The sequence below is a fragment of the Thunnus albacares genome, chromosome 4, assembly GCF_914725855.1.
Source record: "Thunnus albacares chromosome 4, fThuAlb1.1, whole genome shotgun sequence".
Lineage (NCBI taxonomy): Eukaryota > Metazoa > Chordata > Actinopteri > Scombriformes > Scombridae > Thunnus > Thunnus albacares.
The window spans coordinates 28,450,991-28,478,958 of NC_058109.1; the positions used below are offsets into that span (position 1 = coordinate 28,450,991).

Genomic DNA, 27,968 nt, shown 5'->3' on the forward strand with positions numbered 1-27,968 from the left:
AAGCTATAATAGTGTGAAAAGTAGTAGTGATCTGTCTTATCACCATCTCTAACATTACATATGTTCCCCTTGTAATGAGATGATGGTCACCCAATCTGCATGGACGATTGAACTCCTGAACACCATGGTAAGAAGGCTGAACATTTTGTGTGACGTATATGATGATGGTGGCTCTCAGTTGTTCTTTGACTATAGACTGAAGCAAATATCCGATTCGTTATAGGAAAACTATTGTGATTACCATTGCTGTATTTCTCTTTCTAAAAATAACACAATGAGTGGGGAGGAAATGAGATGAAATGAGGGGAGGGTGATGGGGTGAGATGTAAAAGATGTAAAAGATACACAGAGAGGGGAAGGGGTTGTGTCACAGTGAAAACAGACGTGGCTGACGACCGAGGGAGAAGTCTAGTTGAACATCAGACTGCGTGACACACAGGTCGCTCCTCCAGTAGCTGAAGAAGAAGAAGAAGAAGAAGACACTTAACACAGGACATTTAAGAGTCAAAGACGAGATCATAACCCTGCGCTTCACAACACAGGAGGAAGAAGTGCCTTTTTATCCAGATAACAACTTTCCACCGTGGTGACACTGAGTAAGTATTAATTATAATGATGACTCTTGATACGGCAAGAAAAGCTTCACCCTTATCAAGTGTCAGAAATGATTGCACAATTTGTTAGAAAGTTAGACAGAATACGGGATCATTTATAAGACAAGTCGACAACATTTTTGAGAATTTATAATTATCTGCAGGAGATTTAAAACTTGAAAGATGATTTAGTGTTTCAACATGCTTTTCTGTCAATAATATCAAAAGTATCACTGCATAGTGAGTATTTCATTTGTCTGCATTTGTGCTACTGAAATGTAAATTTTAGTTGAGTGTTATGCGTAATTTATATCATATTTTCATTTAACTGTGTGTTGCACAAATCCCATCATTTTATGTATAAAGTGGGTTTTTCATATAAAATCAATAAAGAATGTTTTCAAATGGTTTCTGATTACTGCAGAAATTAAAATGTCTGATGCATGCCATCACTGACAGAAGCCTTCCAGTGTCACAGTTGCGTAATTTTGCACTATTAGCTGATGTGTTGTTACTTTCTCTGCAGACAGAGTGCTGACCATGAGAAGATTGCGTGTGTGTTTCTGCCTGGTTCTGCTGCTGCCTTGGTGCATCCAGGCTCAGAGGAGCAGTCCTGCTCTTGCCAAACTAAATGAAGACACACAGAGGGACATCCTGGCTGTCGACATCTTAAACCGCAGTGGACTGTTGAACTCATTGCTCCGGTCAGAGCATCAGATGGTGCTCCGGCGTGCACGAGCCCCGCGCCCAGCCTCCCAGGTGCCAAAGAGAGCCCAGCAGGGGTCCCGCTTTGCCCTGTCCCTCGATGTTCCCACCAGCATCCTCAGTGTCCTCATGGACCTGGCCAAGAACCAGGACATGAGGACCAAGGCGGCAGCCAATGCAGAACTGATGGCACGAATAGGCAAGAGGAAATGAGAAGCCCCCGAGGGAGTGATCGGGGGCATGTTGGAGAAAACCTCACCTCACAGCGGAGTTAAGTCTTTACATTGTGGCACCGGCACCTGCTTAGAAACAATGTTAGTTCAGGTGAAAACAGTCATTGCAGTCAGTATGTGTCCTTTAGAGCTTAGATCAGCTTGACTTTTATACTTGTATTAAACAGTTCATTATTATTATTATTCATTATTACCTCATTCACACCCAAACCGCTCCATGGACGGACTCTTGAAATACAAGTAATTACACACAAGTATGTAAAACAAAAGGACACTGCCATCAATGTCAGACAGTGTAAGATGAAGCTGGTCTTTTGTCTCAGATTATTCACCCATGGGTCAGAAACTGATCAGGTTCTGAAATCTGTTTCTTGTGTTTGCATGTGTCTTGAAGTCAAAGAATGGTTGTTCAATTAAATCCAATATGATGATCATATTTTCCTCTCAAGTCTAATTCATTTCTCTCACCATTGATATCCAGCACGCTTAGTATAATTACAAGCATCAGCAACCCATAAAGCACAAATGAATGCGTCTGAGCCAAATGAGCCTGCGTCACCCTCAGCACGGTGTGATGTGTGATAACAGAACAAAGATATGAGCAGGATATTGACCTCTGAAAGAAGAACAGACCTTTTCTATAGACCTTTGTTCACCAACGCTTGATACATTTGGCAAACAGGTCGCAGCTATTTTAAGTCTGATGCTTTATCCGCTCTACATCAGACTAATATATGTGGCATGATTCATCTGTGCTCCTGCACTGAGCATGAAATGTGAAGCAATAGAGTGAAATAAACTGTTCATCCGATTTACATTTGAGTTTGTTCTGTTTTACGCTGGTCATCATGACCTTGACATAAAGCTAAGGCAGCTTTAATAATGGAGCCAAGACAAAAATCACAGAAGAAATGTATCAAATATGAAGCAGCAACACTTCAGTTCAAAAACACAGAAATTACTACAATGATTGTGAATCAAAAACAGTACACATAAAGCAATAAGGCCACAAATGCATTGAACACCACAAAAAACTCTTTAATCCTCAAGAATATACAAATGATCCAGCAATTATTCAGACATCTGCATATGAGTAATGCCCCAGCTGGCATCAAAGAGCACATCGTTGTTTACACTGCTATGAGAATATGAAACAATATTCTATTTAAAGAAGCCTAAATGATTTTCCTAAGGCTTCTGTTACAGCAGTGATCACAGGCAATGAACCACAAAGGAAACATTTCTTCTTTTTATAGAAATCCTACTGTATATTTTAAGTGGAGCTTTGTTTCCCACACTACAGCCCTGTAGTCTGTAGAGGTGTCGGGTGGAAATATACATCAATGTTTTAGTTTACATCAAAAAAGCAGTCAAAGCATTTACCACAATAAAAATATAACTGGAGGCTACTGTTTTGGATTTAATGAGTGTACTCCTCTGAAACCACAATGTTTGGGTTTGGGTTTTAAGTCATTTCACAGATAAATAAACCTGACGTGTATATTTGTGTGCTGCAGTAGTTCAAATTATATAAGAAATACATTTCAAGATATTTTCAATGTGGTAAAGAGTAACTAAGTACAATTACTATGGTATGGTCCTCAAAATTTTTTGGTATTTATCTTGAGTATTCACCTTTTTCTGCTTCTTGATCCTTATACTCCATTCTTTCAGAGGGAAAAATAAATATTTGATTTAAACCTGCAGTGTGGAACTTTTACATATAAATGAATGTCCGTTACATTCAAGCTCTTGCCAAATGAGTTCACACAATGCTGATTAAGCCTATCACCACCAGGTAAATCTCAGAATTATTTCACAGAATTTTTAATCTGGTGTTGGTGGCGACTTTCCCGCTCTGGCCGGATGAATGCATACTGGGCATGCTGTATGGGCAGAGCATGCACACTCAAGACTTCCACCGGTCTAGCTGGCTAATTTCTGGTTAGCTCTCTGCTAACATGAATGAGGATAGATTAATTTAATCATGCGGCTCTTCTAGACTTTCCAAATGTCATTGGACTGAATGGATGAAATTTTGATAGTGATTTCGTGGGGGTTATGTGACACTCAAAACAATGAATCCTCTGTTCTACAGCCGCAACACTAGCGACGGAGCAGGCTAGGACTGAGCCTATGATGTAAGCACGTGTCTACAGTGTTTTTGTAATTACTCTCATTGCCAGAAGGGGCAGACAAAAGTCCCGCACTCCAGCTTTAAACATTCAATTTAAATTTCAATTATTTTATTGTATTTCACTATTTTATTTAATTATTTAAATTTTTTAAATTTAATCTAATTTAATTTTTAAATTTTAATTAAATTGAATCATTTTGATTAATTTAATTATTTAATTTCAGGCTTATCAGTAAAACTTCCCTTTTTATTTTCATAAATAGAATAAAGATTATCTTTCACCTTCACAAATCTGAAAGTGGGTTTTTAATGACGTTAAGATTTTTACTGCAATGTCTAACACTGTTTTTTCTCAGCTAAGTGGTGCAAAAACAGAGCTCAGCCACTAAACATCGTCATTCATATTTCCCACAACTTCCCCCTTTATGTCCAACTTCATTGTGTTATTGCTAGTTTCTCTAAGAATGTAAATACTTCAGTAACTTAAGGTTGTAGACCGTCCTTCCACCACTGTGGATTATTGTAATGAACTCCAACTAAACTGACAGCAGGTGGGAAACACCTGCTGTCAGTTAGCTGGAGCACTTCTTTTCCATATGATATCCTCATTGTTCACCGTCAAACTGCTCAAAGTGTCTCCAGCTTTGACTGTAGTTGGCTACAGTTTGGCTAGACACGTCTCCTCATATCGTCAAATACATTCATCATATGCACTAATTCCTTAAAGGTTCGGCCAAATTCAAATAGAGGGAGAGGAAGTCAGCTAACTGCCAAAATGGCATTAATGAGTCTAATTCAGGTGTGGTTAATTAGCGCTGAGGCAGTGGTGGGCTCAGCTGGAGGCAGTTTACAGCAGGAGCACACAAGGGACACAAAGTAAGTCTGTATTTCACTGTTTTCCTGTCCCACTCTCATTTCTCATGTATTTTTTCCATCAGCTTTTGTATAATTTTGTTTAATGAAATATTGAACACAGATTTCATAAATAACAGATGCATCATATCACTAAAAACTTCACATTATTATGATGGTATGCTCTTCATTATATTCTCCATTTTTTCTCCACTCCAATATTTCCTTTGCACAGAAGTCCTGACGTTGTAGGTTACACTTTCTGCTGACTGTTGTTTTAAATTTGCAGGTCAAATCTCTCTTTAATCACCTCATCCTCAGCTATTAGCCTTTACCAAATCACATTATCTCTGTGGGAGATTATATTGATTACTCTGAATGCCAAACATAATGTGTGATGTGTTCACACAGAAGCCCAACTCTCCTTTTTATAATCCCACATTTTAATTCTGATTCACCTTCCCCAGTTTTAATGTTCGCTTTCCCATTTCATATAAAGTCTTTGTTTGCCCTTCCAGTAATGTGACAATAAACATGAACAGAGGATTACAGCCTTCCCAGAGGGCTAACAATATGCCTAATATCAGAACTGACACTGCGTGTGCTCTCCGTATGAGAGAAGATTAATTTACTTTAATCTTTTATACACTCCTGTTATTTCAATGCCACAGTTGTGCTGGGAGCTGCTGAGTGTGAATGATGTGCTGCTCAGCTGTGTGTAAACTTTTAAGGGTCAGAGACAGCGTGAAAACCTCGCCACTGGCAATGGTATTTGAATTGTGTAAGAGAGGCAGTATAGGACTGGAGTCTGTATTCTGTGACCTTTCATCTGGTGATGTTTATTGTGGCACTAGGTAGGACAGTATGTTGTATACCTTTTAATTTTACAGCAGGTATGTATGTGAGGTCACATCATGTCACTTCTGATCCATAGACAGAAAAATGCATTTTTTAATGTAAGACCACTGAATGTAAACGAGAAAGGAGAGACGTTCTGAATCCTTTTCTTGAAGTTTCTGACTTTGTTTCTTGTCACCAAGTTGCTGCCAGGAGATGTTCATTGTTATTACTCTAAAATTATGTTTACTTTTTTTTTTTAATTTATTTATTTTATATTTAAGATTTAGTATTGTACCTGGGTAAGATGTCTATCACATCATTGTCATATCAATCCCTGGGTTTTATTTGTCATCACTAGTGTACACAAGTGATCTCAGACTGCTTGTAGCTTTATTTGTGTAACATGACGTGATAAAATTAGGTCTTAGCACTCCTTGTCTGCGTAATCCTTTATGTGTAAGATACCATGTGATGAACATTGACCCATGACCTAATTGTGGAATTTTTCAAGATATGTGCTTTTTCTTAATTGTATCACTGTCACATATTCTCCTCGACCTCTGACTGAGATAAAAGGTAAGGTGTAAATTGTCACTAAAGCAGTCTCAGAACTCCCTGAATATCAAAACAGCCATAGTTTCTTTTAAAACATATTTTAAAGTACGTCTAACACCCAAATAATTGCATTTTTTGCATCATTATGAGCTACTGTTGTTTTTAGACCGCATTAAAGGGAAGAGATTCAACTAGAACTGGGTCATTATCACCTGTGAATTAGGTGTTTGTGTTTATTCCTGTTTGGACTGTGTTTTAGATCAGATTTATTGATAAGTTGCTGATGTGATAAGAAAAGCAGAAGACTTCTGGTCATCTTATTACAAACCTTTTGATTTACTTTAAAGGGCTGGTTCACCCAAAAATACAACAACAAACAACTTAGTTGCAGATAGTTTTGGTTTTTATGTGGCCAGATTTTGATATATCTGTCTTTTTTGTTATTTAGGTGAACCGACCCTTTAGGATGCTTGGTTAATGTTAACATAACTCCATGACTCTTTGCAACAAACTTGAATTCAGGGCTTTCACAGGGGAGGGTCAGTAGGCGTGTTCATGGAGAATTACTCAATAAAGCTGACGTCTTGCAACTAGCTCAACAGTCAGCAGCACAAAGTTCATTGACCAAGTGGTGCAAGAAACAGGAGCATAGAGCGCTCTAGAGAAGAGAGTGCACATTATCACAGAGGCTTAGCTGTCAAAACAGAACAAGAGGCAGCACTTCAGGAACAAAGCGCCCACAATAAGGATTCCAACTTGTTCAGGAGAGCAGCTGGTGAAGCTTCTTGTCATTGTAAGATTATTTTGTAATTTGTTTGTGGTTTTTTTGTGTGTTTGTGTGTTGATTTTTGTGTGTTTCTGTCTGTCTGGACATTACTGTGAAATAAGTGTTTTTTGGGTTTTTTTTTTTTTTTGTTTGTTTGTTTTTTTTGAAAAGGATTGTTTAACAGATTAAGAGTTAGTTATGATAGATGTACACATGGAGACCTGGGAACTAAATAAGGCCTGCCCTACCAGAATTTACTTTAGATGGTTTGTTGGAATTTTTTGATGTAAGATGTAGGCCTATAAACTTTCAAGCAGCAGTGTTCACTCAAAGCCACTTGTCAGGATGTGTCACCTCATACTTAAAGTAATGTTAAAACTTCCAATCGCAGGTCTGGGTGCTCTCTGATGATGGATTATGCTATGAAGTCTCTCACCCGCCTGACCCCGTCTTCTCTCTCCAAGTAAGAGCTCTGCTTCGTGAGTTGGATGGGACTGTTCACACTGTCACTAGTTGACAGAAAACATTTACATCTTTTGTTTATTCTTAGGTGTGTGACCGCCAGCGTGTCAGCCAGCGCTTCCATGACCCAGCAGCTCCTGTCGGGTCGAGCTCCTCGCCCAAAGCCCTTCCGGGTCACAAATGCTGACCGCAGTGTGAAGAAGGGTATTATGGCAGATGTGCTGGAAGACCTGATTAACAAGGTGAGGAGAGCAGGAAGAGCATGGGATTTAAAGTGTTTAAAGAGATGAGGAGGAGGAGGAGGAGGGATTGTGATATCGTCGAATGTGAGATGGATGACAATCAAACGTTGATGCGAAGAACATTCAGACTAAAGACATGGTGAGGACAGACAGAGACACCCTGGTGTGTTTAGAGGATTTAAATGACCATGAACAGACAGGCTTGTTACAGACTGTTACATCATGTGTGAAACTCATGTATGTTTTAAAGCTTATGGTGGTAAAAGTTCACAATGTGTGTGATGATACAATAATAGTCTATGTCTCTGTGTAGAGAGACCTGTCTGAATTGAGTAATGTGCATCTGGCCTGCGAACCTGCGAACACATTTATTCACCACTTGATGCACTTGTGTTCCTCTCTGTCCCTCGTGTTGCAGGTCAGCGAGTCGTTGAATGTGCTGTGTGTCTGTGCCCTGGTGCTGGATGAAGATGGGACCTGCGTGGACACAGAGGAGTTCTTCCAGACGCTGCCTGAAAACACCGTCCTCATGGTCCTGGAGAAGGGACAGAAGTGGACCCCACACCCGGTATGGTGCGACATCAACCACTAGGCGGCACTGTTGATCAGCTGCCTCAGCTTTGCGTCGCATAGTGTGATGCTTAACATATTGAGAGACTCCTTTTAATTCCGTGTTTGTTATGCCAGTGATTCTTTGATGTAGCGAGTAGGTAGGGAAATGTTTTCTTGCTTTCTTTACTGCAGCGGTCATACATATTGATGATCCATGAGTCTGTGGACCGAAGAATATTCAGTTGCAATTTAATCTGCAAATATTTTATCCGTCAAACTGAATAGGAGAGTAATATGTCACTTATTGTGAAAAGGCAGAACACAGGAGATTAGTTTTTTTTCTTGATGATAATTTTTAGAGAAAATGAAAGGCTTTGGTTGAATATTAATCAGACCCAGAGGTATCATCAAATTTGAATGGTGTTCACCCAAAAGCAATTAATTTCCATAGAAATTGATGCACTCCATGATTGGCATCCCCTTCTAAATGTTTACTCTGGTGACCTCACACTGACTTTGCCGTATTGCCAATTGCCTTCGGCATCATCATTGGCAATAACTGCATCAGTCTGTATTCCAAATGTCTTTTGGTGGAGCCGGCTGCTGTCATTTGGCCCAGTTTGCTGGCTGCGATCACACAAAAGAAATGTGTCTGCAGCCCTTTGACCTGACTGGTGTTTCTCCTCCCGTCCCTTCACAGACCAGCCCCTCCAGAGATCAGTTCAGTGAGCACAGGCTGGAGCACCGTAAAGATGTGGCTAAGGTGACTTTTGACCTCTACAAGAACCACCCCAAGGATTTCATTGGCTGCCTGAATGTGAAAGCAACCCTGTACGGTGCTTATTCTGTGTCCTATGACCTGCGCTGTTATGCTGCCAAGAGTATGCTGAAGTGAGTGAAAGAGCCTTTTTGAGACTCTGCAATATTTTTTATGCTTTTTTTTATTATGCAACATGTCTTTTTTTCTCCATGTCAAAACTATTTGACTGCCTAGAAATTTTATTTCAGTTAGAGATGAAAATGAATCAATTTCGAATTGATAAATTACAAAGCCTTTTGGTGGGTAACCATCCATTGTTTTCTACTATCAGTTGCTTTTACAACATATTAACACCAGATACAGTATTCTTTGTGCAGCCCCTAACATGTAAAGTATAAAACCAGATTTAACTGTGTATACCCATGTGGGTGGCGGAGCTGAAATGGTCAGATCGCAGAAGAACAAAGACTAGATTTTACCAAGATTAAATTTGGGAAGAGTTATGTCATCACTGCTGAGATCTGCTGGTTTCAAGCTTTGTCACAGTGATTGTGTCAGTGAGGATTAAATTTCGCAGACTTGTCAAATATGAGGCTTTTCTGTTTCGCTCACATTGCCATGCAAGAGGTTTGTTTCTCAAATATCAGTTTCATGGCATAAGAGACTGTCGGTCATTTTCTCGTCAGCTGGTGTGGTCTATCATGCTTGTCTATTTTGTTCTGACAGTCAGAATGACATGTAATCTTTTCTGATATTACCAGATTCATACATATGTATATCTCAAGTTACTTAAATGTCTTTTTCTGTGTCCGCAGAAGGGATTTTGCTATTTATGACCAGTGTCTGTCTTTCTCTTTCTCTCTCTGTGCTTCAGGGAGTTTCTGCGATGGACCATCTTCTCCATGCAGGCCACAGGCCACATCCTGCTGGGCTCCTCCTGCTACATCGAACAGCTGCTGGAAGAGGAGGAGCGAGCAGAGAAGGGCCTGGCACTGCCACAGGAAACAAGCAGGATCAGGCAGCTGCAGGGCATGTTGCTGGGAAAGGCCTCCTACTGATGATGGACTCGAGCTGACGATGGTGTAACGCACACTCTTAGATTTAGCACACAAGGTTGATGTAACAAGTGATCTCTACATGCTCATCACTGTCTTCTGTGCAATTTGGGGACATGTCAGTCTCTTCTCACAGCCACTTTCTTACTCTGTTACATTAGTCATTCCTCATAAAGCACTTTTACTGTTGCCTGACTTGTTGGGCTATAACATGTAACTTTTTCCTATGGAGATGAATAAATAAACAAACACTTTTTATTTTCCCTTTTCTGAAAGTATATTCAGTCTACATACATCCACAAGTGGGCTTAGATGTGCAGTGTGATCCTATTAGGCCACTGAAGTGTGTGTGTGTGTGTCTGTGGTTCCTGGTCACAGTCAGTGTAATTGGCAACAGGTCAGCTGTCTCTCCCAAGCGTTCCTAATTGTCCCCTGGCCTGCGCTGTCCTGTCAGCTGCAGCCTGCCTCTGCCTCAGAAAACCAGAGGAGGAGAACAGGGAAGAGCAAGCAGCTGCAGGGGGCGAGGGGACGGAAGCAAACCATTAGAGAGAGAGAGAGAGAGGGAGAGAGAGAGAGGATGGCTTCAGCTGGCTACAGAAGTGCCACTTTAGCCATCTTGTCTAAGAAGACTGCAGCAAAAAAAGCTGAAGACTGATTTTAGCCAAATTGGCTGTCCGATGTATTCTCAATAGATAGAATATAAGTGTCTGATGTATAGATTCAGAAGGTCAAGAGTTTGACTGTGGTCTACTTCCCTGTCTTGTAATACATATGTTTCTTTTCTTTTTGTCTGCATTTCCTGTAAATAGAAAATGTTGAGGGCAGAACAAATGGAAACATGTGCAGAGCTGGTTATTTATGATTCAATCCATTGTTACATGACAACAAAATAAATTCACATAACATAAATCAGCTGGTTTGTTTGCTAATTTTATGGAGGAATACAGATATAAATGGAATGAGGTAATGAATCAAGGGGATGTTGAACACATTTCTCTATTGTTTTGGTTTGGCAATGCATGAATTAAATTGTATCTCATACAAATGCATGAATTCCAGTCTCTCACCCACATGTAAACACAACAATATTTATGAGCACTGGTCTTAATGTGCCATTTCATTGTTTGCCCTGAAAGAAGTCATGCTGACTGACTCTTGTGCCTTTTATCTGCATTTGTTGTGCTTCACACTATTTCTAAATGGCACCACTCAAGTGTACTGAATTGCAGCCACATGATTGTCTGCATTTAGATGTGTTACAGTATCAGCTCATTGCCAGTATGCTGAAAAGGTTTGGTTGGCCAGTTCTTTTTTGTTGTTTTTTTTACTGTAAGCTGCCATCATTCCTTTTAACACAAGACAAGAGAAGTTATTAAGTTAATTATATTCTGGTGCTGTTGGAAGTTTGTTTGCACACAGCGAGAAAACAGGCCTACAATCCTAATGATGGATATTTGAGAGACATACAAAATGTAGATTTTTATTAAGTAAAACCCCTCATGTATTAATTAGAATTTATATGCAGACCGCAAAAAAGTTTAAAGTTGTACCTCAAACACAAAGACCACAACACAGACAAGTTTGGAGTTTTAAATGTGATGCGATCTGAATGAGCTTGATAGTAGATTTGGCACCTCCCTTCTCCTTCAGTCAGCTGAAGTCATCCTGACAACAGGGTCCTTTGTGGATCTGTCAGGAGCCTGAGATCAGTCTGTGGACTGTGCAGCCGTCCGTCCGTCCCACTGAGCTGCTGTTCTCAGTGGCCCCTGCTGGAGCTGCTGCTGCTGCTGCTGCTGTTGAGCATGTGCTCGGCTGCTCCACAGGACAGAAGGGACGCTTCCCATCAACACACAGGTTGCGGACATGGATCGCTGAGCGCACTGCTCCGACTCAAGAGGTAAGAGTGCAGTTTTCTACAGAGTCATGTGCTTTTGAATCTGTAACAAGTCAGTTCGTCGAGCGAAACGTGTGTCTGATTAAGACATTTTACTGAAAAATTGTGCAGCCGGCCAGGTAGCCTCCACCAATCCAGTTCAACTGCCAATTAAAAGGGCAGATGTTCCACTTTGGTGTAATAGGAGCGTTCAGTTAAATATAACATATTAAAGCACTTGTGTAACTTTCGAAAATGCCTTAATTGAACTTTTACGCAGCGCAATTTTAATCCAAATGTATAACCTGCACGTCGTGTGGGTATTTAAAACTGTAAACTGGAGGAAATTATTCAATATTACATTATTACAGACAACTTTATAAATTTATTTGCTCCAGGGGGTGATTATTTGCGCCCTTGCCGTGCAGTGCATAGCGCGCAGCTCTGTGTGTTGTTTGGCTGAACACGCTCCACGAAATATCGATTTAGCAGAGGAATCTGGGTTTTATTTGAATCCTCTGGCTGCATGTGGGAGTAGGTGCTTGACACAGTTACGGGCTCTGAGGCTGTGTGTTTCTCCCACGCTCCTGAGGGAGTCCTCTCTGCAGTCCGCTGGAAACATCTCACCATGCATACTGCACATCAAAGTGTGGTTGTCTGTGTGGATGGTGTGTGTTTGCAATGTTTTGCATTTTTATTTAGTTGTGTGTGTGCCAACAGCCTATAGGGAAAAAAACATGCCCTAAAATATTTATTCTCACTGCCCTTCAGGGTCAATTTACTGAAGATTTATGGTTTTATCTGCCCTTCTTTTGCAATTTTAGGGAGAAAACACCTAAATTACAACTCAATCCAATGGTTAAACTCTCTAATCATTCATTTAAGGGCAGAATGAGAAGCATAAGGGCAAGCATATAGGACTTGCATTTGGTCGGTTAAGAATCTGATTCAGTTGTTTTACCCCCAGGTACAACATATATGCACATTTTTAGATAGAGAGGATTTAGTTTCCTGCAACTTTTGTTCTGACTTATTTCATCGAAATGTGGTCAAGTTTAACTTAGCGCTTGATCACAGTTAATCTGCAACAATTTTGATAATTAATGAATGACTGGTTGAAGTAATTCTTTTAGCAAAATGCCAAAAATGTGAATATTTGCTGGTTTTCTTTGTCCAATATCATTGTGAATTGAATATATTTGGGTTTTGGACTGTTAGGTGGAAAAAAGAAGCAATTAAAAGACACCACCTTGGAACCCTGGCAATGGTTATTGGCATTTTTCACTATTTTCTGATATTTGTAGACCAAAATGATTAATTGCATAAACAATTGGCATATAAATCAATAATGAAAATAATCATTACTTCCAGTTAGTTATCTACCATTATAGATTTTTGTCAGATGGGGCATTTTGCTGCTCAGCATCTCAGAACTACAATCTGCCCTGACGGATTCAAATAAATAAGATTTACTCTTTCATACAATCGGCATGCTGCTGAGCACAGTTTCTCTCTCAGCTGTTTGTCACAAGCAAAGAACAAAATAAGTTAAAAGAGAGATGTACAGAGGACAAATAAAGACTGTGAAAGTGAGACAAAATGCAGTAAGACACAGCAGGCGAGATGAGAAGTAATGAAGAAGGGAGGGGTCAGTTGCAACAGTGTGGAGGTGGAGGAGAGCAAAGAGAAAAAGTCTTGATGAAAGCGAAAGGATCTGAGTTGTGTCTCCACTGCACCATCCCCGTGTTCTGTTGTGGACGGCTTTGATAATGAACATGAAGGAGAGAAACCAAATCCTGCTGGACATGTGACGACCGGAAACCTGTGTGTGTGCGTGTGTGTGTTCGTGTGTGTGTTCGTGTGGAGTGTCTGCAGTTAAGTAACCTCATCATTTTTCACCAAGTGGCTTTTCTGTTCAGCATCTGTCATCTGTCAGTTACAACATGCGCCTTTTCTTTTGTCTCTATCTCCTCTTTTCTCTCTCTTTTCTTCTCGCTGCCTTTTTCCCCAGCTCAGGTTTTCAATGGCTGGCTATTTCAAGTCCATATTTCAGCTCAGAAATAAATAATTCAGCTAAAAGGACAACATAAAGGCCCTTACTGAGAGCCTGGATGCTTTGCTCAAACCTAAATTGCCCATCTATGGTTTGGGAGAGTCTGCCTGAATAATGGATTTATTTCCCAATACCGAGTGTATTAGTCAATGGCTCAAGTAGACAACTCACTTGCTGTGTGTGCAAGTAATCTCTCAGATTCACCTTTCATATATAACATTAAAACTAATCACTGGGTTCCATATTCTGAAAAACATCTGAGTATTGTCAGACAGTTTGTATCTCAGTCTTTCTACATGCAAGATACCTGCCAATTACCTTAACCAGGTCTCAAACTGGGGGACTGAGTCAGCTTTCAGTAGTTTCAAAATGCATCTCTTCATCTCTTTGCAACTATCATGCCATACACCAAGGCTGCGTGAGCACTGTGGTCTAAATTTTCCATGGAGAAGTTTCAGGGTCAGGGGTTAAAGTGAGATTAAAAACAGTGGACTACCGTTGAAATAGGAGACACAAAAATTTATTGAGTTTTAGCTATATCCAGAAATGGTAGTCAAGAGTACCCTCAGCACCCTTGCACCTACTGCATAAAGGTGAGAGATCAGGAAAAAATTCTGTGTAGTTTAGCCTTAGGGTAATGTAGTCCTATATTTTACTTTGAATTGGAACAGTTGGAGCCTGGTGTTAACAGAGCAGGATTTTATTCTTTCTAGTGCTTCACCCAGATATTATCGTCAGTTTCAATGTTCAGTTCTTCTTCCCATGCTTGTTTTATTTTGGAGGTGGATTAGTGTTGTTTGCTTGTGAAGATGCACACAAAGTGTGAGAATTGTATTTGGATTGTAATTGTTCAACTGACACAAAGTGTCTGTTTATGTAGAGATCTTTTATAGTGGCTATACTTTTACGGCTCCACTCTCTAAAGACAGTGTCTGCTAAAGATGGCAAGAAGCGTGGTTGTGCCAAATTGGGGCATATATTGATGTGTTTGGAAGCTCACAAGATTTTCTAATTTCCAGATTCTCTGAGCGTTGGACAGGATGAAATTATCCCTCTTAAAAGCAATAGGAGGCCTAAGTGATGAAAAGAGAGCAGGGAGAGAAGTCTTAGAGGTTAGGCTTTTTTTCAATGGCCAGCCAGAGGGGCAGGTCAGACATGTCTCCATTTTAATATCCATACTGCCAGTATACCATGACTCTAACATTAGCTGCCCAGTAATAATATAAAAATCATGGTAACCCCAGGCCTCCTTGTTCCCTTGGCCTCTGAAGGTGGTTTGAGATTCTGTGTGCTTTATATCTCCAGTTGAAAGGCATAATGATAGAATCAATTGTCTTATAGAAAGATTTAGGGATGAAAATGGGGACGTTCTGAAATAAATATAAAATTCTTGGCAAGGAAACCATTTTAACAGCATTCACACAGCCAATCAAGGAGGTAGGTAATGTTCTCCATTTCTCTGTGTTCTCCTTAGGTTTGTTCAGCTTTTACTTTTACTCTAGGAAATTATGTCTACTCCATCATGTGCGCTCTAGTGTCCCCATCTCGCAGATTGTCCTTCAGCCTTCAAAAATATGCATACATTAAAGATGAAATTCTCAAGCAAAGCAGAGTTTTTCTTGATTTTACTTCCCCTCATCTTCCACCCCATATTTTCCCTCAGAGCAATCTCTGTATTTCTCCATATTTCATGCTGCCCTCCTCGCTGTTTCCAGCTGCTCCTCCGCTCCATTATGAAATGAGCCAAAATATTTATGACTTGGACAGAAATGATAATTGGATTTCTGCATAGAAAGTATGGATGCAGCTTTAACAACAGCCACAATTAAGGGCTGTAAAAACCCTGGACAAAGGGTCAATAATCCAATCAGAGTGAAGCAGACTCATGACCCCGGTCATACCCTTGCTGTGTTAACACAGCGGTGAGGGTTAAGATGGTGTCTGGAGGAAGTATGTGCACATGTGTGTATGTATAGAGTAATCATGTGACATACCTGTTATATTGTCAAGGAATGGCAAGTTAAAAGGTGGATATGGTAGAAGTGGCCTATAAGGACAGTGTGTCAAATAATAATATTTTTTACATCATAGATGATGGGGTCAAGTGACGGTGTGGAATGTGAGGGGCCACTTGTAGAGTGTGCAGTTCTTCTCAGCTCTACAGAGCATTTTAGCATCTTCAAGCTAATTGTTTTAGTTTTACGGTCTACTGCACTCTACCTGTCCAGCACCAGACAAAGTTAGCAATTAGATGGTGAATATAGTGGAGCATTTAACAGCTAAAGAGACAGTTATTGTATTTTATTTTTCAGGACTTGGTGAAGACACAAACAGAGCTAGATGGACAGTGAATATTGGAGGGAAGCCAGAAACTCAAAATAAATTCTGATGTTGCTTCACCATATCAACTTCCTAAAGTGATAATATATAAATGTTGCATTTACAGATTAAGTTGTATTCAGCAGAAAAACAAGGGTCTTGCTCTGTGCATTCTGTGTTGGTCAGTGCAATATTTAGTATTTGGGGCATAATGTGACCTGGGGGGGTGGACAAGGACATAGAAGGTACTGAACAGGAAGCCATATGTGTCTAGTATGTAGACCATAATTTGGCCCCCCAAGAGGCCTTCTTGGGGTTTTAAGAAGTCTCAAGCACAATTGGAGAAAACCTAGCAAAAGTTGCCACCGATGTGTTGCTGTGCTTGAATATTCCACTGTCTGGTTTACGTGGACAAACATATGATGGAGCAGCAAACATGTCAGGCAACAGCAGGGGAGCACAGGCCAGGATAAGGGATATGTAGCTACTGGCTTTGTATGTACACTGTGGCCCCCACTGTGTAAATCTGGTCACCCTGGCTGATTGTACATCATTACTGACAACTGATGCCCTGGATTGGCTCCACAAGCTTGGCTGGCACAGTTTATCAGGTGAGTACAAAACTAAATTTGTGAACATAGCAACCTGCGGCCCTTGTGTCAAACAAGATGGACAGCCAGGACTCCAGTATTCTGGTCTGTGCTACATCTGTACGAATCTGTGCTACTCAGCTTAGAGGACATGGCCCAAGAGGATACCCCAAACACTGGTAAGCTTACAAGAGGGCTACTGGAGAGATTTGAAAGAGGCACCACAGTGCTAGGACTCATGCTCACCACTGAAGTAATCGAGGAGTTGGAGTTCCTTAATTGCACACTGCAGAAGCCAACAGAAACCATGTCTGGAAAGCTCTCTGCAGCAGACTGTGTGAAGAGAACTGAGTAGAAGTTCCAGGAGAGGTACAGCCACGCAATGGAGATGATCAACAAGCTAAATATTTAGCCCATAACCATGCCCCACATCTGCCGTCCTTTAAAACTCTTCATTGGTAGTTCCACTACTGCACACTCACCACGCAACCCCAGAAGAATACTACAGAGCTGATTTCTTCAAGGTGCTGGATATTGTGGACGTTCAGGTGAAGGAGACATTTGATCAGGGTGTCCTGAAAACGTTGGCAAAGCTGGAGGAAGTCCTCCTAACTAGGAAGATGGACACTGCAATGGTGGACCAGTATCCTGAGTCAAATCAGAGTCACTGGAGGTGCAGTTGAATATGTTTAAGCTCCAATACCCATACACAGCCACTTCAGAGGCCTCTGCTATTCTGAGGAATCAGTTGCCTGAGGTCTGTGGCCTTTTCACCCAAGTAGAAGCACTTGTACAACTTTTTATGGTTGTTCCTGAAGCCTCTGCTGACGCAGAGAAAAGCTTCAGTGCTCCGAGGAGGCTGAAGACCTGGCTGAGAATCACAATGGTGCAAATTCACCTAAACAGTGTAGCAGTCTGTCACATTCACAAAGATATACTGGATGAAGTCAGCAAGGGAAAATTTGCCAGGACTTTATCCTTGCGAATGAGTACAGTAGGAATGTGTTTGGTTAGTATTGAAGGATGGACCAAGGGAGTTTGGATAAATAGATGGGGTTGAAAGGAGGAAAATGTTATTTATATTAAAAGTTTGACTAATTGACTGTCTGTCTTTAATCATAAAAGGTAGAAAGTAAAGTTTTTTCTTATGCATATTTAGTGCTATTCTGGCAGAATTTAGCATGATGACCAACTTAATAATTTCCCTGATTTTATATTAGTTTTTGTAGTCCCTAAATATATGTAGAAATACATGAAATGGGATTCAAATCGCAAATTTTTTTCTGGGGGAGAACCCCCAGATCCCCTGTTTCATTGTCATGGAGATGGATCTGTTGACATGAGAACAGTGAATATTATTGTATCTGCCATTAAGGAATCTTCTCACAGTTTCTACAATCTGATTATTTCCCAACATGTCACATTGTTCCCTAAATATAAAGATAAAACATAGATGTCTTAATATACAGTTATAAACCAATAGGGCTGCACAATTACTGACATGTGCAATCATGTTTTATATTTTTTTTGTTTCCATAATTATTGTATAAAATTGGCTCATTGATGGTATAGAACCATTTATTTACATTTAGAAGATCCATTGCAACTGAAAACACATAACTACTATTATGGTATTAATCTTTAAAGGTATAAACATAATTTCACTGAAGTAGTTGTCCTCCCATTTGAAGGTCAATGTCATGACCTCCACAAGGGGATTGTTCTACTGAAGAATTGGCATCTTAAAAGCAGACAACCAACTGGAAGTCAAATGTAGTAGGGGATCCTGTATTCTGTTCATATTTATTTTACATTTGTTTTACATTTACATCTGCTGGCAGAGAAAAACCTGTGATATACTCCAACACTGCATCAGATGAGGTCCTTGCTGTATTCACCTACAGCTGCAGGACCACTTAGGCTCAGCAGGTGTCTTGCTGTACAACAAACTGTGTGTTTGCGTGTGTGTGTGTTTCTGCACGTCTGTAGTGATGTGTATGTCTGTGTGTCTCACTCTCGTAAGCCGACTGTGCTGAGGATGAGTAGTGGTCTGCAAGTGTTTTGCTCTAACGTGACATTTTGTCTCCATCATGGCGTGGTGACTGGAGAGAGAGCTCAAATAACAGCTTGATGTCTCAATAGGGAGTCTATTTACTGTCTCTCTCTCTCTCACACACACACACTTCAGTGGGTGTTTATCGATAGAGGGAAAGTACATGTTCTGTGTACTCTTGAATGCTGTCATTTCTATTCTTGTGTTCTTTGTCCTAAGTAATGCCTTGTTAGAAACAGCTCTGTGCCGAGCTTTGTGGTGGCATTGTCATGACAAGTGATGGAAACTGCCTTTTTGGCACAAAGGGGGAATGTTCAGAGCACCAGAGGCCAGAAGAGGGATGCTGTCTTCTCTTCTATTGCATCTCATCCAAAATCACCTGAAAGTAATGTGATGGGATTATAGTAATCCCATTACAGATACTTTAGAAAAGATTTAATTTTTGAAAACCCACCCCAATCACTTTTTCTGTCCTGCCACCACAGTGACGTCTGACTCTCAACGACAGTACGTGACAGAAACTTCTTACTTTCCCTACAGCTTCCCTTTGTTGCGTTTATGCTCTGGTTAGATTTTCAGGCACCTTGCTGCATAACTTTGCATCTTAATGAAGAAAAACAGACTTTCTTTAAACTCCTATAATTCTGTGATGCTTTAAAATATGGAGTTCATGTCAACACCCATGTTTTACGTGAACAGAAATAAGTGGATATGCTAATGCTAATTGACACATTGTTATTATATTTGACGACATATGTTTAATAGATATCTGTGACTCTGAGCTCCTAATAAATGCCAGATGTAGATAATGACACTGGACTAAAATTGATTTTGAAAGCAAAAACATAATGTAATCAGTTTATTTTCTTAGTGTGGTTGATAAAAATCTAATTTTCAACAGTATCCCCATAAAAATCCTGCATTGAAATATTTTCCCCATCAGTATTCATATACTTTCTTCTGCTTTCCAGTCTTCTCACTATATCTCATTTTGACAACCTGTTACATCAGCCTGTCTCACAGGAATAGCAAGATTATCTTCACTACCAATTATCTTTTTAATCTTTTTGCTGCTGCTGCTGCTGCTACTGGGAAACATGGATGTATAGCTGTTCAATTATAGATGCTATACAGTCTCTTGTTTCTGGCTTCCCTTTCCCTGAGGGGAAAAGGGTGTAGAGCAAACGGTGGCTCTGAATGTAGGGTGCCTGTTGTGAGTTCACCCCCTGCTGAGGTTTCGATACGCTGTTAAAAAGCAAATTTATCCATTTTATTATCAGAGCAATTTGTGGTGTTCAGGAGTTATTTTTTCATTATGTGTTTAAATTAGAATTATTTTTGTGCGCACATTTCCCAACCTGCAGTGATTTCCTACATTTTCCAGAGTTACTTGTGGCTCAATTGCATTTTTTTGTTTATTGGAGCTACTGTTATCTTAAAGATTCCTCCATATGTGGTTTGGTGTAAAATGACAGATTACATGAGCTTTAAATTTATGAATACTTTAAACTTTCAACATGATTATCCTGAAAAATGTCAGTTTGCTGCCAGGCGTTAAAACAAGATTCACAAAGCTACAAAAGAAGCATCCATAAACAGGCCACATGGAAAAAATAACTTATTAAACATTGTAAATATTTGCATATAAATGGAGCTAAAATGAGATCAAACAAAAGAAAGATACTCCTCCCAAATGAATCAAAAACAAAGGATTAAGGATTATGGCCCAAATGTGATGTCAAGTGCTGTGCGGAATAAAATGAATTTGTTTACATACTGCATATGGTTATGTGTAGCTTTTTGCATTTTGCACTGAAAATATTTGGCATCAACGGTTGGCAGATGTGACCAGGAATACGATCAATTTATTATCAAACAACACATTCTCAGAAATGATCACTACGGCATAGCTTTTTGTGTGTGTACATATTTGTGAAAGAATAGCACAGACAATGTGATGGTACCGTTGTAACCAAACCAGCACAGTAGATGTTCCTCCGCTGTTCTTGGCAAAGGAAAAGGTAAAATGGATTGATGAGGCCGACGCTCAAATACTAACAAAAGAACCTTTCATATCAAAGTCAAAGAGGTAAAAATAATATTAGGGGCTTTTGAGGCATATATTTTTGAAGATACAGAAAATCTTAAACTGATTTCTGACTTACATTTTTTAAAGGGATAGTTTGATATTTTAGATGAGAAGATCAATACCACTCTCAAGTCCATAGGGTAAATATGAAGCTACAGCCAGTAGTTGGTTAGCTTAGCTTAGCATAAAGAATGGAAACAGGGGGATACAGCTAGCCTGGCTCTGTCCAAATATGACAAAATCCCATCCCACCAACCATTACCTCTAAAGCTCACAATTTAACATGTTATATCCTACTGTGTCTTGTTTTTGGCAAGAAAGTGATCTCAGTGTTAACATGTTCAGAAAAGCATATGACTCCTTGGTTCTTGGCACCATCACCAGATATTAAGTTTTCTTTGAAATTCTGTTACACTGTAGCTCTCATATTCGATCTTATTACACTGTCAGAGGGTAAAGAGAGAAGGTGTTGCTGAGATAGTGCTACCACTGATTAAATTGTATCACCTTGACGTGACCTTTTCCTGGTCCTCAGTATGTCAGGGTCTAAGTGAGATTATTGCCTTCTGTAAAGCTAGAAAACGGACACACACACACACACACAGTCACCTGGAGCACTCCCCGGTGAGCATCTTCCACCCAGAGGCGACTTAATTAGGAAGCCATCTTAAGTAATGCACCTGGTTTCACACTCACCTGCCTCTGACTCACAGCAAGTTATCAGGAATGGTGGTGCGGCTATATAACAAGATTCTGTGTAGATTTAGAAATGAACAGCACCTTATAAGACATTACCTGATCCGACCCTGAGTCCAACCCTCCTTTTTTCAAGAAGGGGGGAAATGCTCAATAACCAGCTTGTGGCTAAAGAGACAGTGTGGCACAGTAAAGTGCTCTCCAGGGTCAGACATGAGGCACTTTGGGTCACAGCAGGGTCATATCGATTGATTTTTCACACTTGTGCTTCACATCAATGCCATTCAGCCTTTAACTTACAAAGAAGTTTAACAGTAGTACATTCAGAAACCAGAGTCGTTTCAAGTAGAAAACCTGCCCTTACAAAAACACTAAAACTGCAGAGGATAGAAACTCTGCAAAGCCTAACCATTAATCTCTATATTACACGTGTATCACATAGAGCTCCAATCTCCATCAGCTGCTGTGCCATTCTGTGACCAGATTGCTTTTCTGCTGCAATTTTAAGATTGGCAATATCTGCACATCTTTTTAGTGCTAAGCATCTAACCTGTGCAGCCATCATACAGCTTTCCACTCAGGCAATCATGAGGCAGTCTGTTGGGATGTGGAGGAAACCAGGAAACCAGCAGCGGATAGGGGAAGGCTGATGCAAGACTATATTGTGGAAAAAAAAAAAAAAAAGCTGCCACCTCTGCTCCCTGGGACATCTTGTTTACCAGTGCTGCTGGCTCGCCCTTGTTTTCTACTTCCTTCCCTCACTCCCTTCTGTAATCTGTCTCAGCTCTCTGCTCACTTCCAGCTTCCAGGTGATGCATGCCCTCTTTTAAACAGGAATGTGGAAATCAGGTGGAAATCAGACCTCATGACAGGACCAGCTGGAAACCTCCAACATGAGTCAAGCAAAGTGGCTGCAGGCCGGCGCTCATGCACACCGTCAATTCTTCACTTGGTGTTTTTTGGTCTTTTTTCGGGCACCCTGTTTTCTTACACTTTACATTCCCCAAGTGTCCCTCCTTCCATTTCTCCTTACAAGCCCTAAAGATACCTCGGCTTACAGTTTTAAACTAAACCACAAATCTAAATGTCACAACTGCTTTCTCACTAGCTTAGACAGTGTCGTAGAAACTTCTTCTTGCCTCTTGTTTCCAAGAAGTCTACAATTTGCTTATATTACTGAAAATAGTTTAAAGAAGAGTGCTGCTGATCTTAGGGGATTTCCATTTCCTCCCACATTCTGCTGTTTACAATGCCCAGGGAGAACATGAACATATGAAAGTCAAGACAAGCAGTCATTGTAATATGGATTATTAGAAGCAATATTCAATACATCAATGGCAGACAGTTTTATTATTGCACTTCCTGTTGACATCGTGACTCACAACTCAATAGACAAATGAGCACCAGTATGTGTCTTTTTTTGGCTCCTTTAGTCTCTTCCATGGGAATGTAACATGTTTCAAACTCTCTGTCTCTGTAGTTAAGAGATGTTTTAACTCTACTACACCACTATCTCACCATCACTAGCATGTTGTCACCAAAGAGCTTGGTGTCACACACTTCAATACTATAGCACCTGTGCCCTCATTAATCTACCCTTGTAGTGTGGTTGCCACGGCAACAGAAACGGGGAGAAAATGAGTCCATCACTCAAGCGAATGTCTGGTTGCCAGAGTAAAGTTGTGCAGAGGGTGATAGTTGAGAGTCAATTTGTTGTGGGTTTTTTGTTTTGCGCTCTCGACTTGTAGGTTCGTCATCAAATGTTTTTAAACACTTGATGCTCAAATTTTCACCTCTTGATAAATTAAACAGAAGAGAAACAGTGATTTTAGCTGTTGAGTTGATTTCCCGCAGGTGCAATCAGTAGCCACCCTCTAATCAATGACAAACAACTGTGTTATACACACTGCCTTCAACCTTGTCAATACAACAGTGAGATACTGTCTGTGTGTGTATCAGTATCAATAGGCTGACTGTCATCAATGAACTGTAAGCTGCTGCATTAAATAACAGCAACTAACAACACTGTCTGTTCGGATACAGATATTGAACTGTTGTCAGTGGCCTACTTGTAAATTGGACAAAGTGAACTCGCTATCAGTCCCAACTCTTGCTTTAACTACACAGATTATCACAGGACAAAAACAAAGTTCAAATTATTCTGGTGCTGTTAAAGGTCTATTTACATCAGTGTTTCTTCTCAACACAACAGGAAATCAGTATGAAGTGAAGAAACACAGAAATAGCTTGTTTCATCTAGAGCTCTTTTTTATGTGAATAACTTTAACGTGCCTTTAACTTGATACAGCAGATCAAATTCAAGGTCCAAATCTCCAAACATAAAGACTGTTTGCATCTATTCTCAATTATCACCATATTATTACATATTGGTTGTACATCCTAACAAGAGTACAGTTGCTACAAGTTCTTTGAGACATACAGTGTGTTTATTCACACAGAAGACCAATACCATTTTTTTGTCTGTGTATATATGGAGCTACAGCCAAGAGAAGATTAGCTAAGCTTAGCATAAAGACTGGATACAACGGGAAACATCTAGCCTGGCTCTCTGCACGTTCAAAAATTTCACCAAAATCAGCACCTCTAAATGCTCTGTGAGTCTAATGACATCATGTGAGTCAAATGGAGGTGTACCTGTGGATGTATTTTAAGGCCTACCTTCAAATTCAATGCCTCTTTGCTTGACATCATAGGAAAATCAAAAGAAATCAGCCAAGACCTCAGAAAAAAATTCTGATTCATCCTTGGGCATAATGACCATCATTATGTTTGGAGGAAAAAGAGGGAGGCTTGCAAGCCGTATCATGTTGTGCTTTGCTGCAGGACGGATTGGTGCACTTCACAAAATAGATGGCATCATGAGGAAGGACAATTATGTGGATATATTGAAGCAACATCTCAAGACATGAGTCAGGAAGTTAAAGCTTGGTCGCAAATGGGTCTTCCAAATGGACAATGACTCCAAGCATACTTCCAAAGTTGTGGCAAAATGGCTTCAGGACAACAAAGTTATGGTATTGGAAAGGCCAGCACAAAGCCCTGACCTCAATCCAATAGGAAATTTGTGGGCAGAACTGAATTACGTGTGTGCGAGTAAGGAGGCCTACAAGCCTGACTCACTTACATTAGTTCTGTAAAGAGTAATGGGCCAAATTCCAGCAACTTATTGTGAGAAACTTATGTAAGGCTTCCCGAAATGTTTGACCCAAGTTAAACAATTTAAAGGCAATGCTACCAAATACTGACAAAGTGTATGCAAACCTCTGACCCACTGGGAATGTGATGAAAGAAATAAAAGCTGAAATAGGTCATTCTCTCTACTATTATTATGACATTTGACATTCGTAAAATAAAGTAGTGATCCTAACTGACCTAAGACAGGGAATGTTTACTAGGATTAAATGTCAGAAATTGTGAAAAACTGAGTTTCAATGTATTTGGCTAAAGTGTATGTAAACTTCTGACTTCAACTGTAGCTGTTTCCCCTGGTTTCCAGTCCTTCTGCCAAGTTTGGCTGATTCCAGCTCTGTGCTTGACACACAGACATGAAAGTAGTATCAACATGTTTCAGTAACTTAAGTTAAATTTGCCAATTTGTTGTGTATGTGTTTCTACTAGCTTAATCACATTTATCTCCCTGAAAGTTGCAATATAGGCTATTTAATGCATTTTTAAGCTCTTTCTATTTGCTACTTTAGTGAATTAACTCTTCAGATATGACAGTGATACTAAAGTGAATTAACATAAGTAACCTTGCAACAATTGATAAATATGTTCCCTTGGCAGTAGAGGTATATTTCAGAAATCACATGGTCTCCTGCAGCTGGCAGAGCAGAGATCATAGCCCAATTTGCGTAAGTTGCTGAATGTGTTGTTTTTACTGATACACTGAGAGGGCAGTTGATTACCTGCGGGTCTGATTACTTAGCTTCATTCAATTTGCTCATTTCCCTGCTCCAGGACACATTAGTGATGGCCTGTTGTAGTGGCCCACATTTCTGACAGCTTGTGTGTAGTTCTCAGGCTGTGGCCGAGCCAAAATTGTAATCAGAGATACTGATACAGTAGGAGACAGATTGAAGGCTGGATTTATGCATAATGCAGCATCTGTTCAATCTGCACACACTGGGGTTGATATATGCATATTAATTAGATAGATAGATAAATAGATAGATAGATCAGATGTATTTCTTCTTCTGGCAAACATGAGCTATGATCTCTGTGTTATGACTTTTCTTTCCTAAGTTATGTTAAGATATGTGACATGCTATGAGAGAGAATAATGTGTTTTGATTTTCTCCTCCAAACTTCATTTCTCATCTGTCTGCATTGTGTTCCCATCTCCCCAGTGCTGTCACTAAGCTGTTATTCATCCCTGCATCATGGAGGCTCAGCCTGGTGCATCATGGGAGCTCATCAACGGTGTGACAGATACAATATATGAGGACTGAGAGGTCGTCATGGAGACTGATACCTACACCTCAAATCCAGCCACCACTGACTGGGCCGGCCTGGAGGGAATGGGAGTCCTTCAGGAGCAAGGAAGAGAGGGCCTGTCCAGCAACCCTGCATCATGGTACATGCCATACTCACTGGGCTTCCAGGTGTCCCTCACCGCCTTCCTCATGCTGGAGCTGGTGTTGGGCTTCAGCAGCAATCTGACAGTGCTGGTGCTCTACTGCTCTCAATCCAATTTAGTGGACTCTGTGAGCAACATGGTGACTGTCAATCTGCACGTGCTGGATGTGGTGGTGTGTGTGCTGTGTTTGCCCCTGACTCTGGTGGTCGTACTGCTACCTCCAGGACCAAACCTAGCCCTGCTCTGCTGCCTCCACGAGGCCTGTGTCACCTTTGCCAGCATTGCCACAGCTATCAACATCCTGGTCATCAGCTTGGACCGATACGACATTTCAGTACGGCCGGCAAACAGGCTTCTGACAACACGCAGGGCAGCGCTGCTCCTGGCTGCTGTGTGGGTCACCTCGATAGCTGTGTTTTTTATCCCATTCTTGGAGGTACAGTTGTCCAGCGGAGAAGGAGCAGAGGAGAGAGGGCAGGTGACACCGTTGTCTTTGTCCTCCCATGGTATCAGTGCCACAGTGGTGCCAGCGTGGCGTAACCGGACACTGCTGTGTGTTGGCGGGCAGGGTGATCACACAGGCCTGGTTATGTATTACCACCTTATCCTGCAGGTTCCCATTTTCTTCACCACTGTGGCAGTCATGCTGTTCACCTACTCCAGAATACTGAGGGCTTTGAACATCCGCATTGGCTCCCACATGAAGAAGAGCCAGCGCTTCAGGGGCCCCTCTGGCAGGGGGCACCACAAGAGACAGAAAAAAAGGAAGGCAGTGGTCGATGGTGAGGGGGCAAGAGGGGAACAGTGCACCACAGATGGCACCAAACAGCTCAGCCACCCTCCCCTCATCCCTTCCCCCTCCCCCACTCCCACAGCTACCTCCCCCCCTGCGCTGTCCTCCCCTGCGCCACTGGTCACCTCTGACACAGGTGCTGCCACCCCTATGCCAGCCACCATGGGTGTCCAAGCCTCTGTCTCGGCCATCATTGCCCTGCGGCGGGCGGTGCGCCGACACCGTGATCGGCGAGAGCGCCAGAGGCGGGTGTTCAGGATGTCGCTCATCATCATCACCACCTTCCTGGGCTGTTGGGCTCCCCTCTCTGTGACCAATGTGCTAATCCTGGGCATAGGTCCCAGTGACGCCCTGGTCAGCTTGCGCCTCTGGTTCCTAGCGCTTGCCTATGGCACCACAGTCTCCCACCCTTTGCTCTACGCCTTCACACGACAGAAGTTGCGCCGTGCCCTCCGTGCCAAGGTTAAGAAGAGGGTGGTGTCCCTGCTTCAGGTAGACCCTTCACCAGGGGGTACAGTCATACACAACTCCTGGGTAGAGAACAGAAAAACCAGCCGGCAGGTGCGGCTAGAAGCAAGCGAAGGTACTGACCGCTGCCTGGCAGAGGCCCTGTGAGACTGACACACATGAGCTAGTATAATTAAAAACCAGAATAGAGTCACAGGTGTGTTCACTGGAGCATGAAGCAAGTGTTAAGAAATCTGAAAAACACGTTTCCTCCTCTGGGAGATGTTTTAATGTAACCACCAGCAGAAAGTCCATGCTAAACACAGCTAAAATTCACCTCAGGCAGCAGTGGAAGCAGGATGCTATTGTCACTGTGGTGCACACAGGCTCTGCAGCTGAAGAAAATCATACAACAAACACAAGTGTATATAATTTGCACTTTGTCAAATACTAAGGTCTGTTTACATGTGGAGTTGTATGATATAGCATTGTCATAGTGGTGCTTACGTAATTGCTCCAAAGAATGTGTTTAGCTAGCAGATGATCTGATCTGCCACCCACTCAAATGCTCCAAGGCAGCTTTAAAAAAATGTTGATACACTTTGAACGTATAAATACAGTACTCTAAAGACTCCTTTGACTCTTTTGTATTTAATATTATCTCTGCCTTAATTCTGCTCTGAAAGTTTGGTTCGATGATGTG

General features: G+C 41.0%; 2 protein-coding genes across 3 annotated transcripts; both read left to right on the forward strand.

Annotated features, from left to right (window-relative positions):
• Window positions 1-4,270: 4,270 nt before the first annotated feature.
• On the forward strand, window positions 4,271-10,015 carry cidec (cell death inducing DFFA like effector c). Of its 2 annotated transcripts, none has more exons than XM_044349857.1 (6): window positions 4,271-4,544; window positions 7,073-7,144; window positions 7,232-7,385; window positions 7,804-7,953; window positions 8,638-8,828; window positions 9,572-10,015. In XM_044349857.1, exons 1-6 carry the CDS (start codon window positions 4,444-4,446, stop codon window positions 9,753-9,755), a joined length of 852 nt encoding a protein of 283 aa, XP_044205792.1. In that variant the 5' UTR covers window positions 4,271-4,443; the 3' UTR covers window positions 9,756-10,015. The 2 variants fall into 2 exon arrangements, with proteins under 2 accessions (XP_044205792.1, XP_044205794.1); XM_044349859.1 differs by lacking the exon at window positions 4,271-4,544 and adding an exon at window positions 6,690-6,708.
• Window positions 10,016-11,207: 1,192 nt separating this feature from the next.
• LOC122981215 (G-protein coupled receptor 22-like) lies at window positions 11,208-27,897 on the forward strand. The gene is made up of 2 exons (XM_044349856.1): window positions 11,208-11,649; window positions 25,796-27,897. Exon 2 carries the CDS (start codon window positions 25,907-25,909, stop codon window positions 27,431-27,433), a length of 1,527 nt encoding a protein of 508 aa, XP_044205791.1. The 5' UTR covers window positions 11,208-11,649; window positions 25,796-25,906; the 3' UTR covers window positions 27,434-27,897.
• The last annotated feature ends 71 nt before the right edge of the window (window positions 27,898-27,968 follow it).